The 19,012-nt window shown below is 47.1% G+C and overlaps 1 protein-coding gene across 2 annotated transcripts in view; it reads left to right on the forward strand.

The window, feature by feature from the left end:
* The window catches only part of FAM228B (family with sequence similarity 228 member B), a 46,860-nt gene that overhangs the window by 23,875 nt on the left and 3,973 nt on the right, over positions 1-19,012 (forward strand). For both annotated transcript variants that reach the window (XM_042479064.1, XM_042479074.1), the window contains 3 exons: positions 6,756-6,833; positions 15,078-15,165; positions 15,532-15,676. In XM_042479064.1, coding sequence (XP_042334998.1) covers positions 6,756-6,833; positions 15,078-15,165; positions 15,532-15,676 — 311 coding nt within the window. The remainder of the gene's footprint in view (positions 1-6,755; positions 6,834-15,077; positions 15,166-15,531; positions 15,677-19,012) is intronic.

Here is a 19,012-nt window from a genome sequence, read left to right on the forward strand (position 1 = left end):
AAAGATCTTCTGGCTTCAGTGCTACCTGCATGATAAATGTCACAAGGAACAAAGGGGGCATGGTTTTTATGGACTTTGCCTATTGACTTTCTCGTGCAATCTTTCTTGTGAAAGATGTATACATCATAAGATTGTACGCTCTTTGGAGCAGGAACTTCTGTTTTTGTCTTCATTGGAGGCACACACATTATAATTGTATATTTAATGTAAGAGAAATGAAAAACTAACTGGCATTTCCAGACTCTGCTAAAAAACTCTTATCAACATTGGACACATATATACTACAAGTATATCTGATTCTTCTTTGTGTTCTCTGTGATTCACACAAAATGGGAATTTCTGCACCTGTGCAGTGCAATTTTGGGCACACCTAAAGCTGTAGAGCTGGTGTTTTGGTGTTTTCCCTCAGGTTGCCCTGCCCCTCTGGCCTCAGTTCCTTTTCATCTGCTGCAGGAGTAGTGTTGACTAGCAAGCTTCTCCTTAGTATCTTTCACTGGACTGTTCTCTGACATTCCTCATATTTTGCCTGGATTTTTTCTTAACTTTTCTGACCTTAGACCTTGTTTATGGCCTTGTCAGCGTCTTTCAAACCTTGCTCCATTTGTTGGGGGAAATCCAAGAGAAGGACAGGCATTCTTAAGTGCCTTCTTTACCTGGGGGAGACCCACAACATGGCCACCTCACTGCCAGGCATTCACTCACCCCCACCCCCCCGGCTCACTGGAATCACACCTCTTGTCTCAAAGTGCCAACTGACTCTGCATGTGCTTTGTAGACTATAGCAAAGTGAGTGCATAGCACATGAAAAGCTATGGAACACCCTTGAAGACATGGAGTGCCGACACATCTAATAATCATGATGAAGAACCTATACTCAGGAGAAGAGGCTACAGTTAGAACAGGACACGGAGAAAGAGAATGGTTTCCAATTGACAAAGGGGTCAGACAGGGTTGCATCCTTTCACCCTATCTTTTCAATTTGTATGCAGAACATGTTATATGAAAAGCAGGCTTGGACACAGAAGAAGGAGGAGTGAAAATAGAAGGAAGGAACATCAACAATCTAAGATATGCAGACAACACCATACTGTTAGCAGAAAACACTGCACACCTAGAGCAACTACTGTACTGAGGAAGGTCAAGGAAGAAAGTGCAAAGGCAGGCTCCCTGTTTAACACAAAGAAAACAAAATAATGACCACGGAGGATCTAAACAAGCTCAATCTAGACAATGAGGACATAGAAATAGTAAAAAACTTCCTATGCCTGGAATCAAACATATATCAGAATGTGGACTGTGGTCAAGAAATCAGAAGAATAAGAATGGGGAGGGCAGCTATGAAAGAACTAGAAACGCTCCTAAAGAGCAAAGATCTACAATTAAACACGAAAGTCAGTCATACAAGCAATTGCATTCCCCATTACCATGTATGAATGCGGGAGCTGGACAATTTAGAAAATGGACAAAAAGGAAATAAATTTGAGATGTGGTGCTGGAGAAGAGTGCTCAGGATACCGTGAACAGCATAAAGAACAAATAGGTGGGTCCTAGAACAGTTCAAGCCTGAAATTTCCCTGGAGGCAAAGATGACTAAACTGAGGCTGTCCTACTTTGGCCACATCATGAGAAGGCACAAATCATTGGCCCTTATTAGATGAGTGTGGAACTGGGGGTCTTCTGCACTGGGCAGTTCGAATTCGCATTATTTCGCAAAGTACCATCATACCAGCATTCGAATGGCCCAATCCGCACTCACGTGAATGCGCGAGCTGCCGAACTGAATGCGTACTGGCTCCTCTTTTTGGAGCGTGTTGGCCAGTGCGCTGATAAGGGGATCGGCGATATCCGGATTTTTTCTCTGTTCGATCTCAGTGCGAATGGGTCTGGTATGAATGCCCAGTCCTGAACTCCGTCGCAAGACCCCCAGATTCCAATTTTTACTTCCGGTGGGTCTTTCCTCTTGCCGGTTCCAGGGAAGCATGCATCCCAGGCAGGGAAGAGGCGCAGGGGCTGCTGGAATGGCGGCGATCGCCGCGATTCTAGCGGCCCTGCGCCTGTTCCCTGCCTGGGATGCAGCCCAGGCTGGATCCCAAGCCGGGAGGAGGAGGTGGAAGCCGCTGGAATCACGGTGACCCCAAGAAAGGCCATCCAGTCCAACCTCCTTCTGCCATGCAGGAACTCTTAATCAAAGCATCCCCATTGACTTAGATGGCCATCCAGCCTCTTTGACAGCCGCTGGAACTGCTCCTCCCCCCCCCAGAATACATACACACACACTCACACACACACACACACAGAACCGGGCATTGCTAATTTGTTGCAAGGGAAGGTCATGGTTACGTTAAAACCAAGCAGGAATGTAGAGAGGAAACAGTAACGGGCACGTTGTATCGCGATTGTTAATGTGCATGAGCTGGCTCTCCAGCTGTTTACCCGGCTGTCATGACGGGACCTCCCCTTTCCCCCTGGAAGCGTTTAAGGTCGCAACCCATGCAGGGCACCACTGAGCATGTGCGAGGCGGCCGATACGAATCGGCCAATCCTCATGTTGAGCACCGGTGTGACAAAACATTCTGCACTGAATGCACTTCGCGCGAATGCGGATTGGCCAATTTGAATCCTGCCAGTGCGGAAGGACTCCCAGATATGATGGTACTTTGCGAAATAATGCGAATTCGAATCGCCCAGTGCAGAAGACCCCCAGTTCCACACTCATCTGATAAGGGCCATTAGAAGAGACAATAATGCTGGGAAAAATGGAGGGAATTAGAAAGAGAGAAAGACCACATGTTAGATAGATGGATTCAATTAAGGAGGTCGTGGGTATGAATCTGCAGAAACTGGGAAGAGTAGTGGAGGATAGAGTGGTGACCCAGTGGAGATGTCTCATCCACAGGGTTACCATGAATTGACATCGACTCGAGGGTATATAACAACAACAAACTGACATAAACCCAGACTTCCCAGAAACTGTTCGCCTTGTCTATATGAATAGCGACCAAACAACTGACCTTCAAAACTACAGTGTGTACTGCTGCATCACACTGTGTGGATAGACTGACACTACTGGTACTGGAATCCTCCTTGAGTCGTCGTTCATCTTCATCTCAGGCGCCCAACTCGGAGTCACATATAAGGAAGAAGAAGAAGAAGAAGAAGAAGACCAAACCATCCTCTTCTCCTGGAAGTAGGCACGTGCAACAGACCCTCCTACTGGCCTAACACCCACAATCCCAGACAAATTAACTGGTTGATCAAGAGGACATCCTGATCTTGTACCCTCCATGGAATTGATCTATGCTGAGTATACCTCAGGAAGGTGATTGATTTTCCAGCTGCAGTTTCTTCACCCCACTTATAAACTCTGTTGGTACCATTTCAAGACCATCCTGTGCCATCTCCACCTCAGGTGTATGAACAACTGCGTGAATCTCCCCATGGAACCCACAAAGTCATCCATAGTTGACATCTGCCATGTCCTAACTCATAGCAACCATCACTCTCACCAAATTCCAAGAGTTGAATGACTCAGAACAACATGCTCTTACCAGCTACCCAAGGCTCCCCTGGTTCCACAGATGCCACTAATTCCTAAGACATTGGGACAAGACAAGCAGAGATCCCCAGAATCCCTCTTAGGATAATGTAGCCCTGCTTCTCCACCTGAAAACATCTGCTCTTTTGAAGATGAGGTCCTCCAAATAGCCTGGTCCCTTAATTTAAAGGTCCTGAGCTTGGAATCCCAGATCCAGGACCCAGAGACTCCAGCATGACTCGCCGTTTCCTTCATCCCTGCCATCTTTCCCACACCTACTCCAGGTGGCATGTAAATCATAGTCAATTCCTTCTTCAGTCCCTCCCACATCAAAGAAAATGGAATCCCTATATGATTTAGAGGATTCTGGCTGCAAGTGGCTCACCCACCACCCCAAGCCCAAGTCTGCCTCCTCCCAAAGCATCCAGTCTATCCCCATTAGATAAGGAGGGGGAAAAGCTAGATGTCATGGGAAACCAATTCTATTCAGCTTTTTCTTTCTTCTTTTGCATCACCAACTATTTTTCCTGCATGGGGGTGAACCATCATTTCCTCTGGGGCAAATTCTTCTCCTTTCTTGACCACCTGTCAGAAGAAGACAATAGGGTAGCTGCAACCATTCACACTGAAGCCCTCACATTTGCTTCACAGCAATTGACCATTGCTCAACACTTGGCCAACTGTGGGGGGGAAGGCCATCACTGACGCAGTGGCCCTTCACTGCCATGCGTGACTCCATTCCTCAGGTTTCTCTCCACAAGTTCATAGTACCATCAGATTCCTACCTTTCAATGAGAGAGCATCTTCCACTCTACCATTGACAAGCGCCCAGAGCATACACACAAAATGATGTTCTTGGCCTACAAGTTTGGTCTATAACAACCAGGTCGACCATTCAAACCTCAATACCATCGTTTCTCCTCTGGCTACCAATGGACCTCAGTCTGGCTCTCCTTCAGCAACAAAAACAATCCACTTTTCAGCAGAATCCATCCCACATGCCCGCCTAACAGAGGAAATTTAAACCAACCCAGTTCAAAAAGAAGGGCCAGGAAGCACACAAATACCATCTTTGATGCCCTCCAGGATGACCCCCCTGTTGCTGACACCATCATTTACCAACAGTTTAGTTGCCTTTAGCCCACCAATGAGCCACCATCACATCAGACTCGTAGGTGCTCAGTATCATTGATCATGGTTATGGCATAGAATTTCAAGGCTTTCCACTTACGGCTACCTTCCATGTATCAGCATCTTCACCCACACTTCTCAGTGAGGTCCACACCCTATTTCACAAGGGTGCCGTAGAACCCATGTCTCTCTCCCTCCTGCATCAATGATTCTATTTCTATTATTTCCTTGTGGGGAAGAAAGGAAGAGGATTTTACCTGGAACTCAGAGGAATGAATTGCCACATACATCTGAAGTGGTTCAAGATGGTCATTTTATACTGTGTCCTTCCACTGTTTCAGGAGAGTAACTGGTTTACCACTTTGGATGTATGGGATGTGTATTTCCACATATCAATCTACTCAGCTCATCGGAAATACCTGTTTCTCACTAGATGAAAGACTACTGTTTTTGTGCCCTTCAGTCGTTGTACTGCACCACTTGTTCTTATAAAATGCATGGCAGCGGTGGCCATGCATCTTCAACAATACTGTATGGTGATGTCCTATTCCCCTTTATTGACAACTGACAGGATTGAGAACTGTTCCCAACAGGGGGAAGCCTTTGGGAGGGCAGTACTATTTTCATCTGTGGCATGACTCTCCCACCTCTGGGAGTAAGTAGCTTGTAATTCTCCCATTTTGTGTGAGTCACAGAGACTATAAAGAAGAAGAACAGATTGCTTATTTGTAATTGGTTCTTTGAGTGGTCATCTGTGACTTCACACAGTCCTGCCCATCCTCCCCTCTCATGTTCTGCTGCCCTAGTTTCCTAAATTCTGCTGCTTTGTGGACTTGAAACTACTTCCAGAGAGATAGGGCAACCTGTATACCAGAGAAGAAGGAAGTGGGGCTATCACCAAAAAAGAAAAAAAGAAAAAAAAGAGGTCTACAGCTTCAGAAGCTCCAGAAACCACACAGTACAGACACAGAGATCCCCATTTTGTGTGAGGTCACAGATGACCACTCAGAGAACCACAGTTACAGGTAAGCAGCCTGTTCTTTCCAGGTTGTTCTTAATGTAAATGCCAGGGGCAGGAGAAACCTGTGAATCATAGTTTAATGTGGAGGGGAGGGGCTGTTTTGTTGTTGGAGATTTTTAGCCCCTTCTATTTAACTTCAGTTCACAAGATTTCTTCGTATCAAGTAATGGATGATAATGGGACCTAAAGCTGATATAAAAGCATATTGTAGATTTGCACTGTATTATTCCTGTTACAAATTATGTCATGTTACAAATTATGGCATGTTACAAATTACAGGCTTCTGTTACTACTAACTAGTGCACCAGCTGTGCCTGTTTCTGCAGATGTCAGATCTGGCTACAATGACATGTGCCTTGCTTGCATCCTTTTTGGATCACTAGTGAACTCTACATGGGGCTGACTTTTTTAAACTGTTGAGAAACTTAAGTGAATCCAAAATGCTATGGCCAGACTGTTTCATTTCAGGAAAGATATAACTCCACAGTTTGTTTGTTGGTACTAGTTATGACCTATAAAGCCTTTGGGTCCAGACTATCTGAAGGACCATGGGCTAAGTCCTGTTACTGATATATGTGTGTGTCTCTTTTTCGATGGAGTGTAGGGAGTTGTTCCCTAAGAGAGCCTTTGCATTTCATACAAAACCTCAACCTGAGTATTCATATCTTCAGCTTAGTCTTCAGAGTGCCTTTCTTAAAAGACTCATAACTCTTAATTTAGGGCTTATTGCCTTCAAAATTGCAACCTCAGTAATGCTGAAAATAATAAGTTGATTGTGGCTTGATTATGGGATAATTTTTTTTAGTAGCTGAAATATTTTGCAGTTTGAATTATTTTTCCTCATTAATGCCTCCCTATAGAGTAGAGAAAATGTCATACATTAGTGCACTTTTGAGGCATGATGGAGATAAAACACATTTTTCACTAAATACATGTCTGATAAAAGTTCTGCTCCTGAATATTCATTTAGGATATTTCTTCTGTGATCTACTGATGTGAACTATGTCCCCCTTAAGTATCATTACATTGCAACCATTACTTGACGTGTTGTTTTTTCTTCCTTTACAGGGTGGTGCATTTTTAGAAAGTTACAATCCTTCATCTTATGATCCTTTCTTCCTGAAGACTTGTACAGATGTTTGGAAGGTAGGAGAGCTAGTGTGCTCTGACTATTCTAACTAGACAATTAGGCTCGAATTGTATTGGTTTACTTAGCAATGTAGGCAGAGCTTCTGAAGAGATGAGTTTGAGTCAACAGTTTTTTTAAAAAATAAGAGATATATTGAGGACTAATTGGTGTTTCAGAGATTTGCCACTGACCAGCAAACACTCCTCTCTGCAGACCTGGATGTTCTCTTTCCCAGCAGGGGCTTCTTCACATACTCACTTCTCCTAACATATGAATAATTTTTATTTATTTATTAAATTGTTGCTATTAGGTATAGTGGCTGTTTCCTGGTTACTGACAACTTGACTAGAATGGACTTGGGAGTTACACTGTCCAAGGAAACCATCCTCTACTAGCCATGCTCTAGTAGCAGCATTGACAATTTTACCAATGTAGGGAAGATAGTTTAGCACATCAGGGACAATGAATGGAGAGAGAGAAGGAACTGTAAAGAAAAGGTAGAAGGAGAAGAAAGAGAGAAAGGAAAGAATGGAACTTTACAGTTCCTTCTCTTTCTCCATTCACTGTGTCTCATTCTGTTTTAACCCTAATTCTTCTTTGCAGAAATTGGCCTGAAAAAAAAAAGACCGTTCACATAAATTTGACCCCTTTTTCTAAGCCTGATTTTTGTAAGGGAGAATTGAGGAGTAATTGCTGTCCACGAGGAAAGTTAATTACTCCCCCCCCCATTTTTTTTGGTCATTGTTTAAATTCTCTTCACTTCAATACCAATTCCTGCAGTGCCTGAAAAATCACATTTACATGCAGAAAAGACACTTTCCTATGTGGATGTTCCTCCCTGAATTGTGGCCTTAGTCTGGCTCCTTAGCAAATGCCTGTTTTATGTGGGAGACCCTGCCAACAACAGTCTTACCAGCATAGCCTCATGCTTCACAGGAACATGCAGTTTCATCAGTATGGAAAGGTAGTGCCAGGGTTGAGAAAGGTTTGGTGTGCATCTGTGCACTTGAAATAATTGATACACCCAGGATAGGCGGGAAAATACAAATAAGGACAGGTTGCTTACCTGTAACAGTATTTCTTCAAGTGGTCATCTGCGAATACATACAAATGGGTTGTACTGTGCCTGCGCAGTGCCTTTCGGAAACTTCTAGAATCACTAGGCAAAGTACACTTTGCAACATATAGAAACTTTTTGGCAGTAGCTCTGCCCATCCCATATAAAGCCCCTGGTTTCCCGCTCTTTCCCCAGTTCCGCAATTTTCTGCTGCGTAGGCGACAAGAGAATGAGCCAATGTACAGCAGGACACTGAGGGGAGGATGGGCGGGATTTGTATGTATTCGCAGATGACCACTCGAAGTAATACTGTTACAGGTAGGCAACTTGTCCTTCTTCTTCGTGGTCTCTGCGAATCATACAAATGGGTTGAGACTAGCAAGCTAAGGTTAAAGGCAGAGGGAGTGTCATGACATTTGCTTTAACCAATAAACATGTTTATTGCTTATCAAAAAATTATTGCTTGACAATAAATTCCAAATAGACAATGCTGTGTCTCTTGGTTTGTTTCACAGTTTAGTTTCTTTTACAGTGGGGCTATTCCCATCAGGTAATAGATTACATATAGATACCTAGGAGTAAACCAAGGGTATAACTTCTAGGGTAACCCAATAACCCCCAAGGGTGCTGCAAACGCACATCAACATATCAACAGGGCAACATATCAACAGGGCCATGCAGGACCCAGGCAGTGCATTAGTCATAAAAAGGCATTCAACAGATAGCAGAAAGTGTATTCAACATATAACAACTCTCTTTAGTGTAAACCTGAAACCAGGACCGCTCTGCCAAAGGCTGCGTCTCTCTTGGCCCTGGTATCTAACCTGTAATGCTTAATAAAGGTTAAAGATTGAGACCACACAGCAGCTTTACAGATATCGTCTAAGGGAACCCCCAATAAGAATGCGGAGGAAGCCGCTACCGCTCTAGTGGTGTGGGACCGAGCCCTGACCGGCAGGGGTCTATCCAGGAGTTCATAACACAGGTGAATGGTGCTAGATACCCATTTAGATAGTCTCTGAGCCGATACCGATAGTCCTTTTTTAGGGTCCGCGTAACACTGGAACAGTCTCTCGGACCGGCTCGAGTCCACGGTCCTATCAAGGTAAAAAGCTAGGGCCCTACGGACGTCCAAAGTATGGAGGGCCCTCTCGGCATCGGTGGTCGGGTTCGGGGCCAGGGTAGGTAAAACAATGTCCTGGCATATGTGGAAAGATGAGACCACCTTGTGTAGAAAGGTAATGTCCGTACAGAGCACCACCTTGTCCATATGGAACCTAAGAAAGGGTTGATCCCGTCGCAGAGCACAGAGTTTGCCCGCACGGCGAGCAGAGGTAATAGCCACCAAAAAGACTGTTTTCCAAGTCAAAAGTCTGATGTCCGTGGTGGCTAAGGGTTCAAAGGACTTGGACTGCAAGGCCCCCAGTACCGCATCCAGGCTGGAGGCGGTACCGAAGCCTGGGGATGGAGGTTGTTACAGCCCCTCAAAAAACCCTTGACAAGAGGGTCTTTGAAAAAGGAGGGCCTGTCGTAGAACTGAAAGTAGGCACAGATGGCCGACAAGTAACACTTGATAGATGTCAGGCAAAGTCCCGCGTCGACGAGGGACATCAGGAACTCTAGCACCACCGGTGTCAACACATGGGCTGGAGATAGATGTCTGTCGGCCAAGAAGCACAGGAACTTGTTCCACTTCAGCGTGTAAGATTTCTGGGTCGCTGATTTTTGGGCAGCTAAAATGACATTCTGAACTGAAGTGGGTAGCGATGCTAGGGATGGATTCTCCAGGCTACCAAAGGCAAAGTTTCGACGCCCAGGTGTCGGACTCGTCCGCCCTATACTGTGAGAAGGTCCGGTCTGCGCTCAGGCCCGAGAAGTCTCCCTCCAGAGAGGTGAAGGAGGGACGGGAACCACGGCTGTCTTGGCCACCATGGAGTAATCAAGATTGTGTTGGCTCTGTCCGATGTCATCTTGGATACCACCCTGGTGATCATAGGGAAGGGGGGGAACGCGTAGAGCATCACCCCTGACCAGTCGAACCCAAATGCATCCCCGGAGGAGTCCTCATCTCACATCTGGGAGCAGAACTGGGGACAATGAGTGTTGTGGACGGTCGCAAACAGGTCTATCTGGGGGGCTCTCCACTGGCTGAAGAGGTCTTCGACCGTCTCGGGGTGGAGCCTCCATTCGTGGCAAGACGAGGGGGACCTGCTGAGGAGGTCTGCCAGGTCGTTCAGCTCCCCTGGCAAGTGGATGGCCTGGAGCAGGATTCCTCGTAAGATGCACCAGTCCCATATTCGAAGGGTGATGTCGAGGAGGGTAGGTGATCTTGTGCCTCCCTGCTTGTTGATGTAGTACATGACCGTGGTGTTGTCCGTTCTCAACTGGACGACCTTGTTGGAGAGGCTGGATTCGAAAGCCCTTAATGCCTTTTCCACTGCCAACATTTCGAGTGCGTTGATATGCAGGGCTCACTCGTCCGGAGACCATTGTCCCTTGATCCACAAATGCAACATGTGGGCTCCCCACCTGTCTTTGGATGCATCCGTGGTGAGGGAGATTTGAGGCTGGGATGGCGAAAAAGGCATGCCGGCGCAGACGTTTTGGGAGTCGAGCCACCAACAAAGGGAGCGGGCTACCGGCCTGGGCATGGTGAGGGGCCTGGATGGGGGGGGGTCCGTCTCGGCGTCGAAGACCGACAGGAACCAGGACTGAAGGGTTCGGAACCGGAGCCTTGCCCACGGTGTAACGAAGGTCGTTGATGCCATATGACCGAGGGCGACCTGGACCTCTCTGACAGCGACTCGTCTGCGTCTGAGGCAGGGTTGGATGGCCAAACAGAGTGCCCGAAAGCGGTCTCGAGGAAGGAATGCTGTGCAGCTTTCGGAGTCAAGGATGGAGGCTATAAACCTTATCTGCTTGGTGGGGGCTAGCTGTGACTTTTCTAAGTTTACCACTAGTCCCAAGGCAGTGGGCAGTTCTAGGGTGTCGGTGGTGTGCTGTCGGAGCTCGGCCCTTGACAGAGCAGCCAGAAGCCAGTCGTCTAGGTATGGAAAGATCCTGATGCCTCGTTGTTCCAGGAACGCCACAATTGAAGCCATGCATTTTGTGAACACTTGCGGGGCTGTGGATAAGCCAAAGGGAAGGACGTTGTATTGGTAGACGTCGGTTCCGACGGCAAAGGCGAGAAACCTGCGGTGGCTCTCCCAGATGCTGACATGGAAATAAGCGTCCTTCAAATCGATCGTCGCAAACCACAGGCCCTGGTGTAACAAGGGTAAAATAGAAGCAAGGGTTACCATACGGAAGCGACGGTAGGCTAAAAATGAATTCAAGTGTCTTAGGTCCAGTATAGGTCCAGAGTTGGCAACTCTGATCCCCAGGGCAGAAGAAAAATAAGCTTTTTTAGCTAGGGCATCCCCCTTCTTGGCTTCTCTGCCTGATGCCTTCATCTGTCTTGGGGACCGTAAAGTAGCGGGAGAAGAAACACCTAGGGATGACAGGCGAGATGGCACCCTTGGAGAGTAAGGTGCGTACTTCGTCGAGAAGGGTGTCTGAGGGTGGGGTGGAGATGACAGCTCCAGTTGGAGGGAGCTCTTCGAATTCGAGGGCATAACCCCTACAGACGACGTTCAGGGCCCAGGAATCGGAGGTTATGGGGGCCCAGGTGTCAAAGAAGGGCCTCAGTCTGTCCAGAAAATTTAAAGGAGAGGGGGTGACGGAGTATGCTGCATCCCTTCAGGGTCTTTACTTGGCCAGGTCAGTATCCTGTCTGCGGTAATAATTCTTGAATCGCGAGGGCATGGAGCGACGTCCTGAGGAGGAAGAGGACTGCGAGGGGTACCTCTGTCTGGACTGGTCCTGGCACTGGAAGGGACGGTCTTGTTGGAAAGACCTCTGTCCCTGGCCATACCATTGCCGGAGCCTGGTGAATCTCCTACGAGAAGAAACATGGGGAGAGGTTGACATACCAAGCTTCTTCGCCGCAGTCTTCATCCGGTATTTGAAATTAAGTTTTTCATCTGTCTCGCAATGAAAGAGGCTGGCTTCTTTGAAGGGCATCTCTTCGATGGTGGAATGGGCGCTTTGGTTGAGGTCCGAAGTTCTCAGCCATGCGTGCCTCCGGAAGGCTATTGCTGCAGCCATGGATTTGGCGGCACAATCAGTTGAATGTCTGGCTGATGTGATGAGCCAACTGCCAATGGAGTGCGCTTCATCCTGAATCTCTGAGAGAGTGCCCTGCGACTCGTCTGGGAGGTCTGGTATCAGCTGGGAGATTTTTTTCCATAAGCCATTGTATGTAGGCGCCCATACAGGCATTATAGTTGGCAACTCTGATCCCCAGGGCAGAAGAAAAATAAGCTTTTTTAGCTAGGGCATCCCCCTTCTTGGCTTCTCTGTCAGATGGCATTGAAGAGGCCTTGGGGGGTGGAGGTGCGTTGGGAGCCCTCCACTATCGCGGAGTTTTGTCTCAGGTGTCCAAATAGCCATGAGGGATTGTTAGGCGCAATCCTATAAAGGGACTCGATCTTCCTGTTATTAGACGAAGTTGAAGCCGGAGCCTCCCAAGAGCGCCTGGCCAACTTATCCAGGGAAGGGAGCAGAGGGATCGCGGGAGGGGTGGGCAGCTTGCCATGAATCCGCTTCTCAATCGGATCCGAAGCCTCTTCCTCCGTCTGGGATATCTGAATCTCGAGAGTGTTGCCCATCTTTATCACATGCTCTGCGAAGGTACAAACATCATCGGACAGAGAGACTGCACCTGGTTGGGCAAAGTCCTGATGGTAATCCATATCGGTGGAGGACTCCAACTCGCATCGAGAACGGTGTCGGGCATGGAGTGACCCCTCACTGTCTGAGTCTAATAGGTCTATGACGTCGAGACCCATCGCGACCTCAATATCCTGGACAGCCGTGGGAATGGTGGTCCGGGGCTTGGGAGACACGGACGACTTGCTGGACTTGTGTGGCTCCGAAGTCGACGGTAAGCCAAAACAAGACCTGATGGAATCATGCAAGACAGCCATATAATATCCGTCAGTCTCGCTGTCGTAAAAATAGTCTGGTTCTGGTTCCTGATGAAGAGACGGAGAAGCAACATGGTGAATCTGGGCCCGATGAACAACAGTCTTGGGCATTGGAGTTGTGGACCGATGGTAATCGCAGGAGCTGGCCGGGGAGGTCAGATCAGACAGCGGCTCGATGGTGTCATCAGTCACATGCCGGAATGTGGGAAGAGGTTGCTTCCTGAGTGGAGATCATCAAGTCGGGGAGGTTAGGGACCGACGGGGCTCAGAGCGGCTCTCAGGGTCCTTGACAGGGTCCTTGGTAGCAGAGCTCTTGGAGGCAGAGCGCGGAGCTGAGGGCATCCGCTCGGAAGTCGACCGGTCCCAAGAAGAATCTCTACGCTTAGAAGCAGAGTGGGGCTCTTGTCGGTCGGTGCGGTGGTGCTTGGAGGTCGAATGCTGGTCCTCAGGCGAGAGGGTGTGGACTCTCTTTGGCGCCGAAGGTGCAGTGCCTGTCGAGGCTGAGACCTTTGCAGAAGAGGATCTCGAGGCAGAACCCTTCTGGGAGCTCGAGTCCTTTTTGGTCGGCCAACCGTCCTTGGGGCCAGAGCCCTTCTTCCGCTTGTCCTTCTTGGAGGTACGAGACACCTCCTCCGAGGGCCTCTTGGGGCCGGTCTCCTTATCCTGCAGTGTCGGTGCGGGCTCTGGCGAGCCAGACTGAGGAGTGGGTTCCGTAGGAAGGGATTGGGTCGACAAGTCGACGACGGCTGGTATGGCCGAAGGAGTCACCCGGTCGAAGATGCCCCGGCAGAAGAGGATATCGCACCTGCAGTGAAGACCTTGTTGTATATCGCTGCCTTCAGGCGCGTCTCCCGATTCTTTCTTGCTTGTGGGGTGAGGGTTTTACAAAGGGCACGGGCCACTGGAATATGAGTCTCCCCCAAGCAAAGAAGACAGGCAGAATGCGGGTCTTGTCTGGGAATTTTGCCTCCACAAACAGAGCACTTTTTAAAGGGAACCGGGGGCATAGCGGCTTACACGTCGTGGTCAAGAGAGTCCGAGGTCGGTAACGTATCGAGGATTGCCGAACCTGAGGGTCAAGCGGGAGCGTGGTCAGAAGGAGTCTGAGGTTCGAGCCGTATCGAGAAGAATACCAGGCCAAGGGGTCAAGAATAGAATGGTCAAAAACATAGTCCTTGGTCAGTATAGTGATTCTGGATCTGAGATCTAAAGAGCGAAGTTCCCTAAGGCAGCAAATGCAGCAGAAAAAAGGAACTAGGGAAAGAGCGGGAAACCAGGGGCTTTATAAGGGATGGGCGGAGCTACCGCCAAAAAGTTTCTATATGTTGCAAAGTGTACTTTGCCTAGTGATTCTAGAAGTTTCCGAAAGGTACTGCGCAGGCGCAGTACAACCCATTTGTATGATTCGCAGAGACCACAAAGAAGAAATTTTATTATTGTTGTTGTTGTTATTATTATTATAAGGCTTGCTGAAAGTAATCTCCTGACAGAAGTCAGCACAACAGTCCCCCCCCCCTTTTGAGACATTCTGTCTGCTGAGCCTCAGGGTGATTTGCAAAAACAGCTGTTTGGCATGGAGCTTCAATTTGACCTGACTAAGCTGTTATCCACCCACCCCACTCCTCTTTTGCTGGCTGTTATCCCTTGTTTGTTTAGGACAGTGGAAATGGACTGGAAGTCCTCTGACTTGTCAAGTGAGAAACGGAAAACCATTCATACCTATCTTACATTTTCTGTGTTAGCATTTCCATGGTAACTTTGCCCATTTTCTTTGTATGTCTGAATGATATATCTAAATGGCTCATTGATGTTTTAAGTTGCTGTAATGCTAGAAATTTGCAGATAGAAGGAAATGTCATAGGACAGTAGAATTCCTATGGGAGAACAGCCCCCCCCCCCACACGTTGCTTTAACCCTGAGTCAGACTTTATTTTGTTATTAAATTATCAAAAATACTCAGCTTGGTTGAGTTCAAACCTGCTATTCCACTCTTGCCGCAGTACCTCTTCCCCAAATCACAGTACAGTATAGCAGAAAGACACACAGAAGCTTTTAAAAATGATCTGCACATTTCTCTGGCCCTTGGAGTACAATATCTTATTCATTTCCATATGTTGGATCTGAGATTGCTGAGTGATTTTGATTGCAAAAGCATAAACTTAGCTATGTTTTAATAGGTATCAGTTCCACTTTTACATGATCCCTTGTTAAAGGATATAAGAAGAAGATACCTTGAGGCTGGCATTATCCAACAGTGTGATACAGGTATTCTGTAGTGCTTACTTCTTCCTACATTTGCATTTGTGAAGCATTCTGTATCCCAGGATTAATATCTGATAGTTTGGGAACCTTTGATTGCCTTTTGTTTTGTTTACCTTTTCTTTTCTCTTTTCCATCAAGACTACAGGTTAATCTGACCAGATCTGAGTAAAAATATGAGGAAACAGAAGCATGCAAACCATGCTTTTAAAAGAGTATTTCCCAAAATATTATCAAGTGGCAGTGGCATGGTGGATGATACATATCTTGGAGAAGTGAATTTGGGACTAGCTACTGCGTTTACTTCATCTTCAGAGCAGCCATTCAAGTGGAGGAAAATAATTCTGTTTCCATGTTTTCAACTTCCTGCAGGAAGAATATTCTCTCCCAAAGAGATGAATGAACTCCATAAAGTTGAGCTGCCACTTCTTCCTTTGAGTCGACAGCTTATGAGTCCAGTAGATTGGCAGAAAGTTCCATCTGGATATATGGAAAGTGAAGTTCGTGTGAAAAGTCGGTAAGACTTGTTTTGCTGTTTTAAAAAAAGTTTCTCGTTTATGTGGTTTCTCAGAGGAGCTGATTTTGTGTGGCTTTCATGGAACAAATGAGTGCCAGCTTTCCTGTCCATTCCATGAAAAAGGGTATACTGATGATAGCTGAAGTTGTGAAATGTTTGTCCCTTAAAGTTCAGAAGCATAATTGTATGAACCCATTCAGTTTTTGTCTAAACTCAATATTTAACGAAGATCAGATTGACAATTCCCCTTTTGTCTAGTAGAATCAGTGTATCAGTCCACCTGCTGGGGGAAGACAATGACTTGGCAGACAAGCTCAGTCAGTTGTCGGAGTCATGTCACAAATGGATGCTCCTTCCTAAAGGATTCATGCCACAAGTTGCTTTTTCCTCTTCTTCAGCTGAAGGCTTTTGAGGGGAGCATTCAGGAGAGAAGGGGCTCCAAGGCAGGCCTCCTCTCCTTCCTTCCTTCCTTCCTTGGTCTGAGGAGACTTTGAGGAGGCCAGAATGGAGCCCAAGTTCCCGCCCTGCCCCCAAATTGCAGAATTCACATAGTGGACATCTGCATCCCCATCAAAGGACCCATAGAGGGGAGAAGCCAAATAAGTGCATCGAATGTGGAAAGAGCTTCTGCTAGAGTTGAAATCTAAACTTACATCAAAGGACCCACACAGGGGAGAAGCCATATAAATGCATGGAATGTGGAAAGAGCTTCAGTCAGAGTGGAAGTCTAAACTCACATCCAACGACCAACACGGGGGAGAAGCCCTATAAATGCATGGAATGTGGAAACAGCTTCAGTCAGAGAGGAAATCTTAATACACATCAAAGGACCCACACAGGGTAGAAGCCCTATAGATGCATGAAATGTGGAAAGAGCTTCAGTGAGAGTGGAAGTCTAAACTCACATCAAAGGACCCACATGGGGGAGAAGCCATACAAATGCATGGAATGTAGAAAGAGCTTCAGTCACAGTGGAAGTCTAAATTCACATCAAAGGACCCACATGGGGAAGAAGACCTTTTACGAGGGAGGACGCCCCTTCCCTTCACACTTCTGCTTTAGTGAGCAAAGAGATGAGAGGTGCAACATTTGGGGAGATGATGAGGGAGTGAGTGAGACACCAGATGTTGATAGCATGGGGGAATAGTCATCCAGTAGTTACCATGGCTGAAAAGGACTGGTTCTGATTCATGCAGCCCCCATTAGAAATACCCCTCCCCTTCACTGACTCTGGAAGGGGATGAGGTGGCAGGTGAAAGAGGTAAAGTGGCAGAATTGTGAATAGGGGAATGTTGGTGGAGGTAGTAGATTGGGGGGCTTTGTGCTGCTGCATGCAACCCCCCCCCCATTGGAAGGGATTTATGGGGAAGCCAGCTGGGGTCTTGCCTTATATGAGATACGGGCAGGGGAGAATCCAGGAGGTTAGTCAACCTCAACCAGAGTAGTCCTACTAAATCAGTGGTTGAATAGTTGGGTGATTTGGGTAACTGCCGTTGACTCCAGTCACGCTTAATTTCTGTATTTTGCTCTTGCAAGAGAGACCTTCCTTCCCTCCCTTTTTCCTAGAGAGCATGCCAAAAGTCCTATGTGTTTGCACATATCTTGGTAGCCTTGGCCTGGAGAAAAGGAACTCGGTTTTTCTCTAGGCTAAAAAGTATGCCCTCCCTCCATGGCAACTGTCATCATCCAGCCTGGGAGGTAGAGAAAAAGCAGGCCCAATTGTATCAGGGGTAGCCTGAAGTAGAAGAGCCCTCCCTCCATGCCATCTGACACCATCTGGACTGGGAGGGAGTGAAACAGCAGGCCTAACTCCATCGGGCCTGGCCTTGATTAAGAAGGAGAACCCTCCCTCCAGTCCATCTGCCTTGGTCCAGGCCTCAGAGGGAAAGAAGAAATGCTGGACTTGATCCCCTTCCCCAAAAACATTCTCTTCTCCTTTTGTGTTGTGTCTTTTTAGATTGTAAGCCTGAAGGCAGGGAAAGTTAAAAATTGTATGTACAGTGTTGTTTAATTTTACAGCGCTGTATAAATAAAGCTTAATAACAATAATAACAAAGTGACACAGATGCTGTTCCAGCGATGGGGTTCTCCACAAATTGACCTGTTTGCGAGCGACCTCAACCATCAGTGTCTACAATTCTGCTCCAGGAACCAACTTGGGAGCTTTTGAGGCGATTCCTTCTTTTTCGACAGGAAAATTGGTATACACTTTCCCTCTGTTTCTACTCATAACCAAGGTCATGGCAAAGATGAGGATGGATTGAATGGATGCCATCCTGACCATTCCATGGTGGCTGAGGCAGCCGTGGTGCACTCCTCTCTTACAGCAGGTGCACAAGGAATACGTTCACTTGCTGATGCATCCAGATCTCATCACCCTGCATGAGTGTTGGTCCTTCACCCGGGTCTCAAAATGTTATGTCTGGTTGGTTGGCGGATTTGGCCCTAAACTCTGCCTGACTCTGTACACGATGTCTTATGAGCTGCCCACAAACCGTCAACTCAAAAGTCATACAAGCTAAAATGGATTACATTTCAGGTCTTTTTGAATGAAAAAGGCTTGTCTCCTTCTCAGTTTGGAGTGCCTCATGTGCTGGACTTTCTGATGACGCTAGCAGAAGCAGGTCTCTCCCTATCTTCTTTGAAGGTATATCTTGCTGCCATATGTGCTCACTATCAGTTTGAAGATCACCCATCTTTCTTCAAGGACTCTTTAATCAAGAAGTTTCTCAAGGGGTTCAACAACCTTTGCATCAGTACTAAAACTGGCATGGAGCCTCAAACTGGTCCTTTCGTTTCTGTCTAGGAAGCCATTCGAACTCTTGATTATGATTGACCGTTAGTTGATCACTTGGAAAACTGCTTTCCTGGTTGCCATCCCCTCTACCAGACAGGCTGGAGAGCTTTGTGTTGACAAGCACTGTCTTAGGTTTCATAAGGACAAGGCCATTATCTGGCCAGATATTACTTTCTTGCCCAAGGGGGTGTCCTTTTTCCATGTGAATCAGGACATTGTGCTTCCTACCTTTGTACCGATCTCCGATACCAAGTGGGCCTTACACTCCCTAGATGTCAAGAGTGCACCTGCTTTCTGTGTGGACAGAACCTTGAATTCATGTTGTACTCAGTATTGTTTGTATGATACTTGGATTGGAGGTTGGTACTGGCTGTCATCACTCAGCAGTTCTCAAAATGGGTGGTTGCCACAATACACCTCACATACGAACTCTCAGGTCCTCTTGCTCGGGTTTGTGCACACTCTACCTGGGCAGTAGCAGCTTCCTCTACTTTTCTTAGCGGCATGCCATTGGAGGATATTTGCAAGGCTGCTGTCTG

This window comes from Sceloporus undulatus, chromosome 1, assembly GCF_019175285.1.
Source record: "Sceloporus undulatus isolate JIND9_A2432 ecotype Alabama chromosome 1, SceUnd_v1.1, whole genome shotgun sequence".
Classification (NCBI taxonomy): domain Eukaryota; kingdom Metazoa; phylum Chordata; class Lepidosauria; order Squamata; family Phrynosomatidae; genus Sceloporus; species Sceloporus undulatus.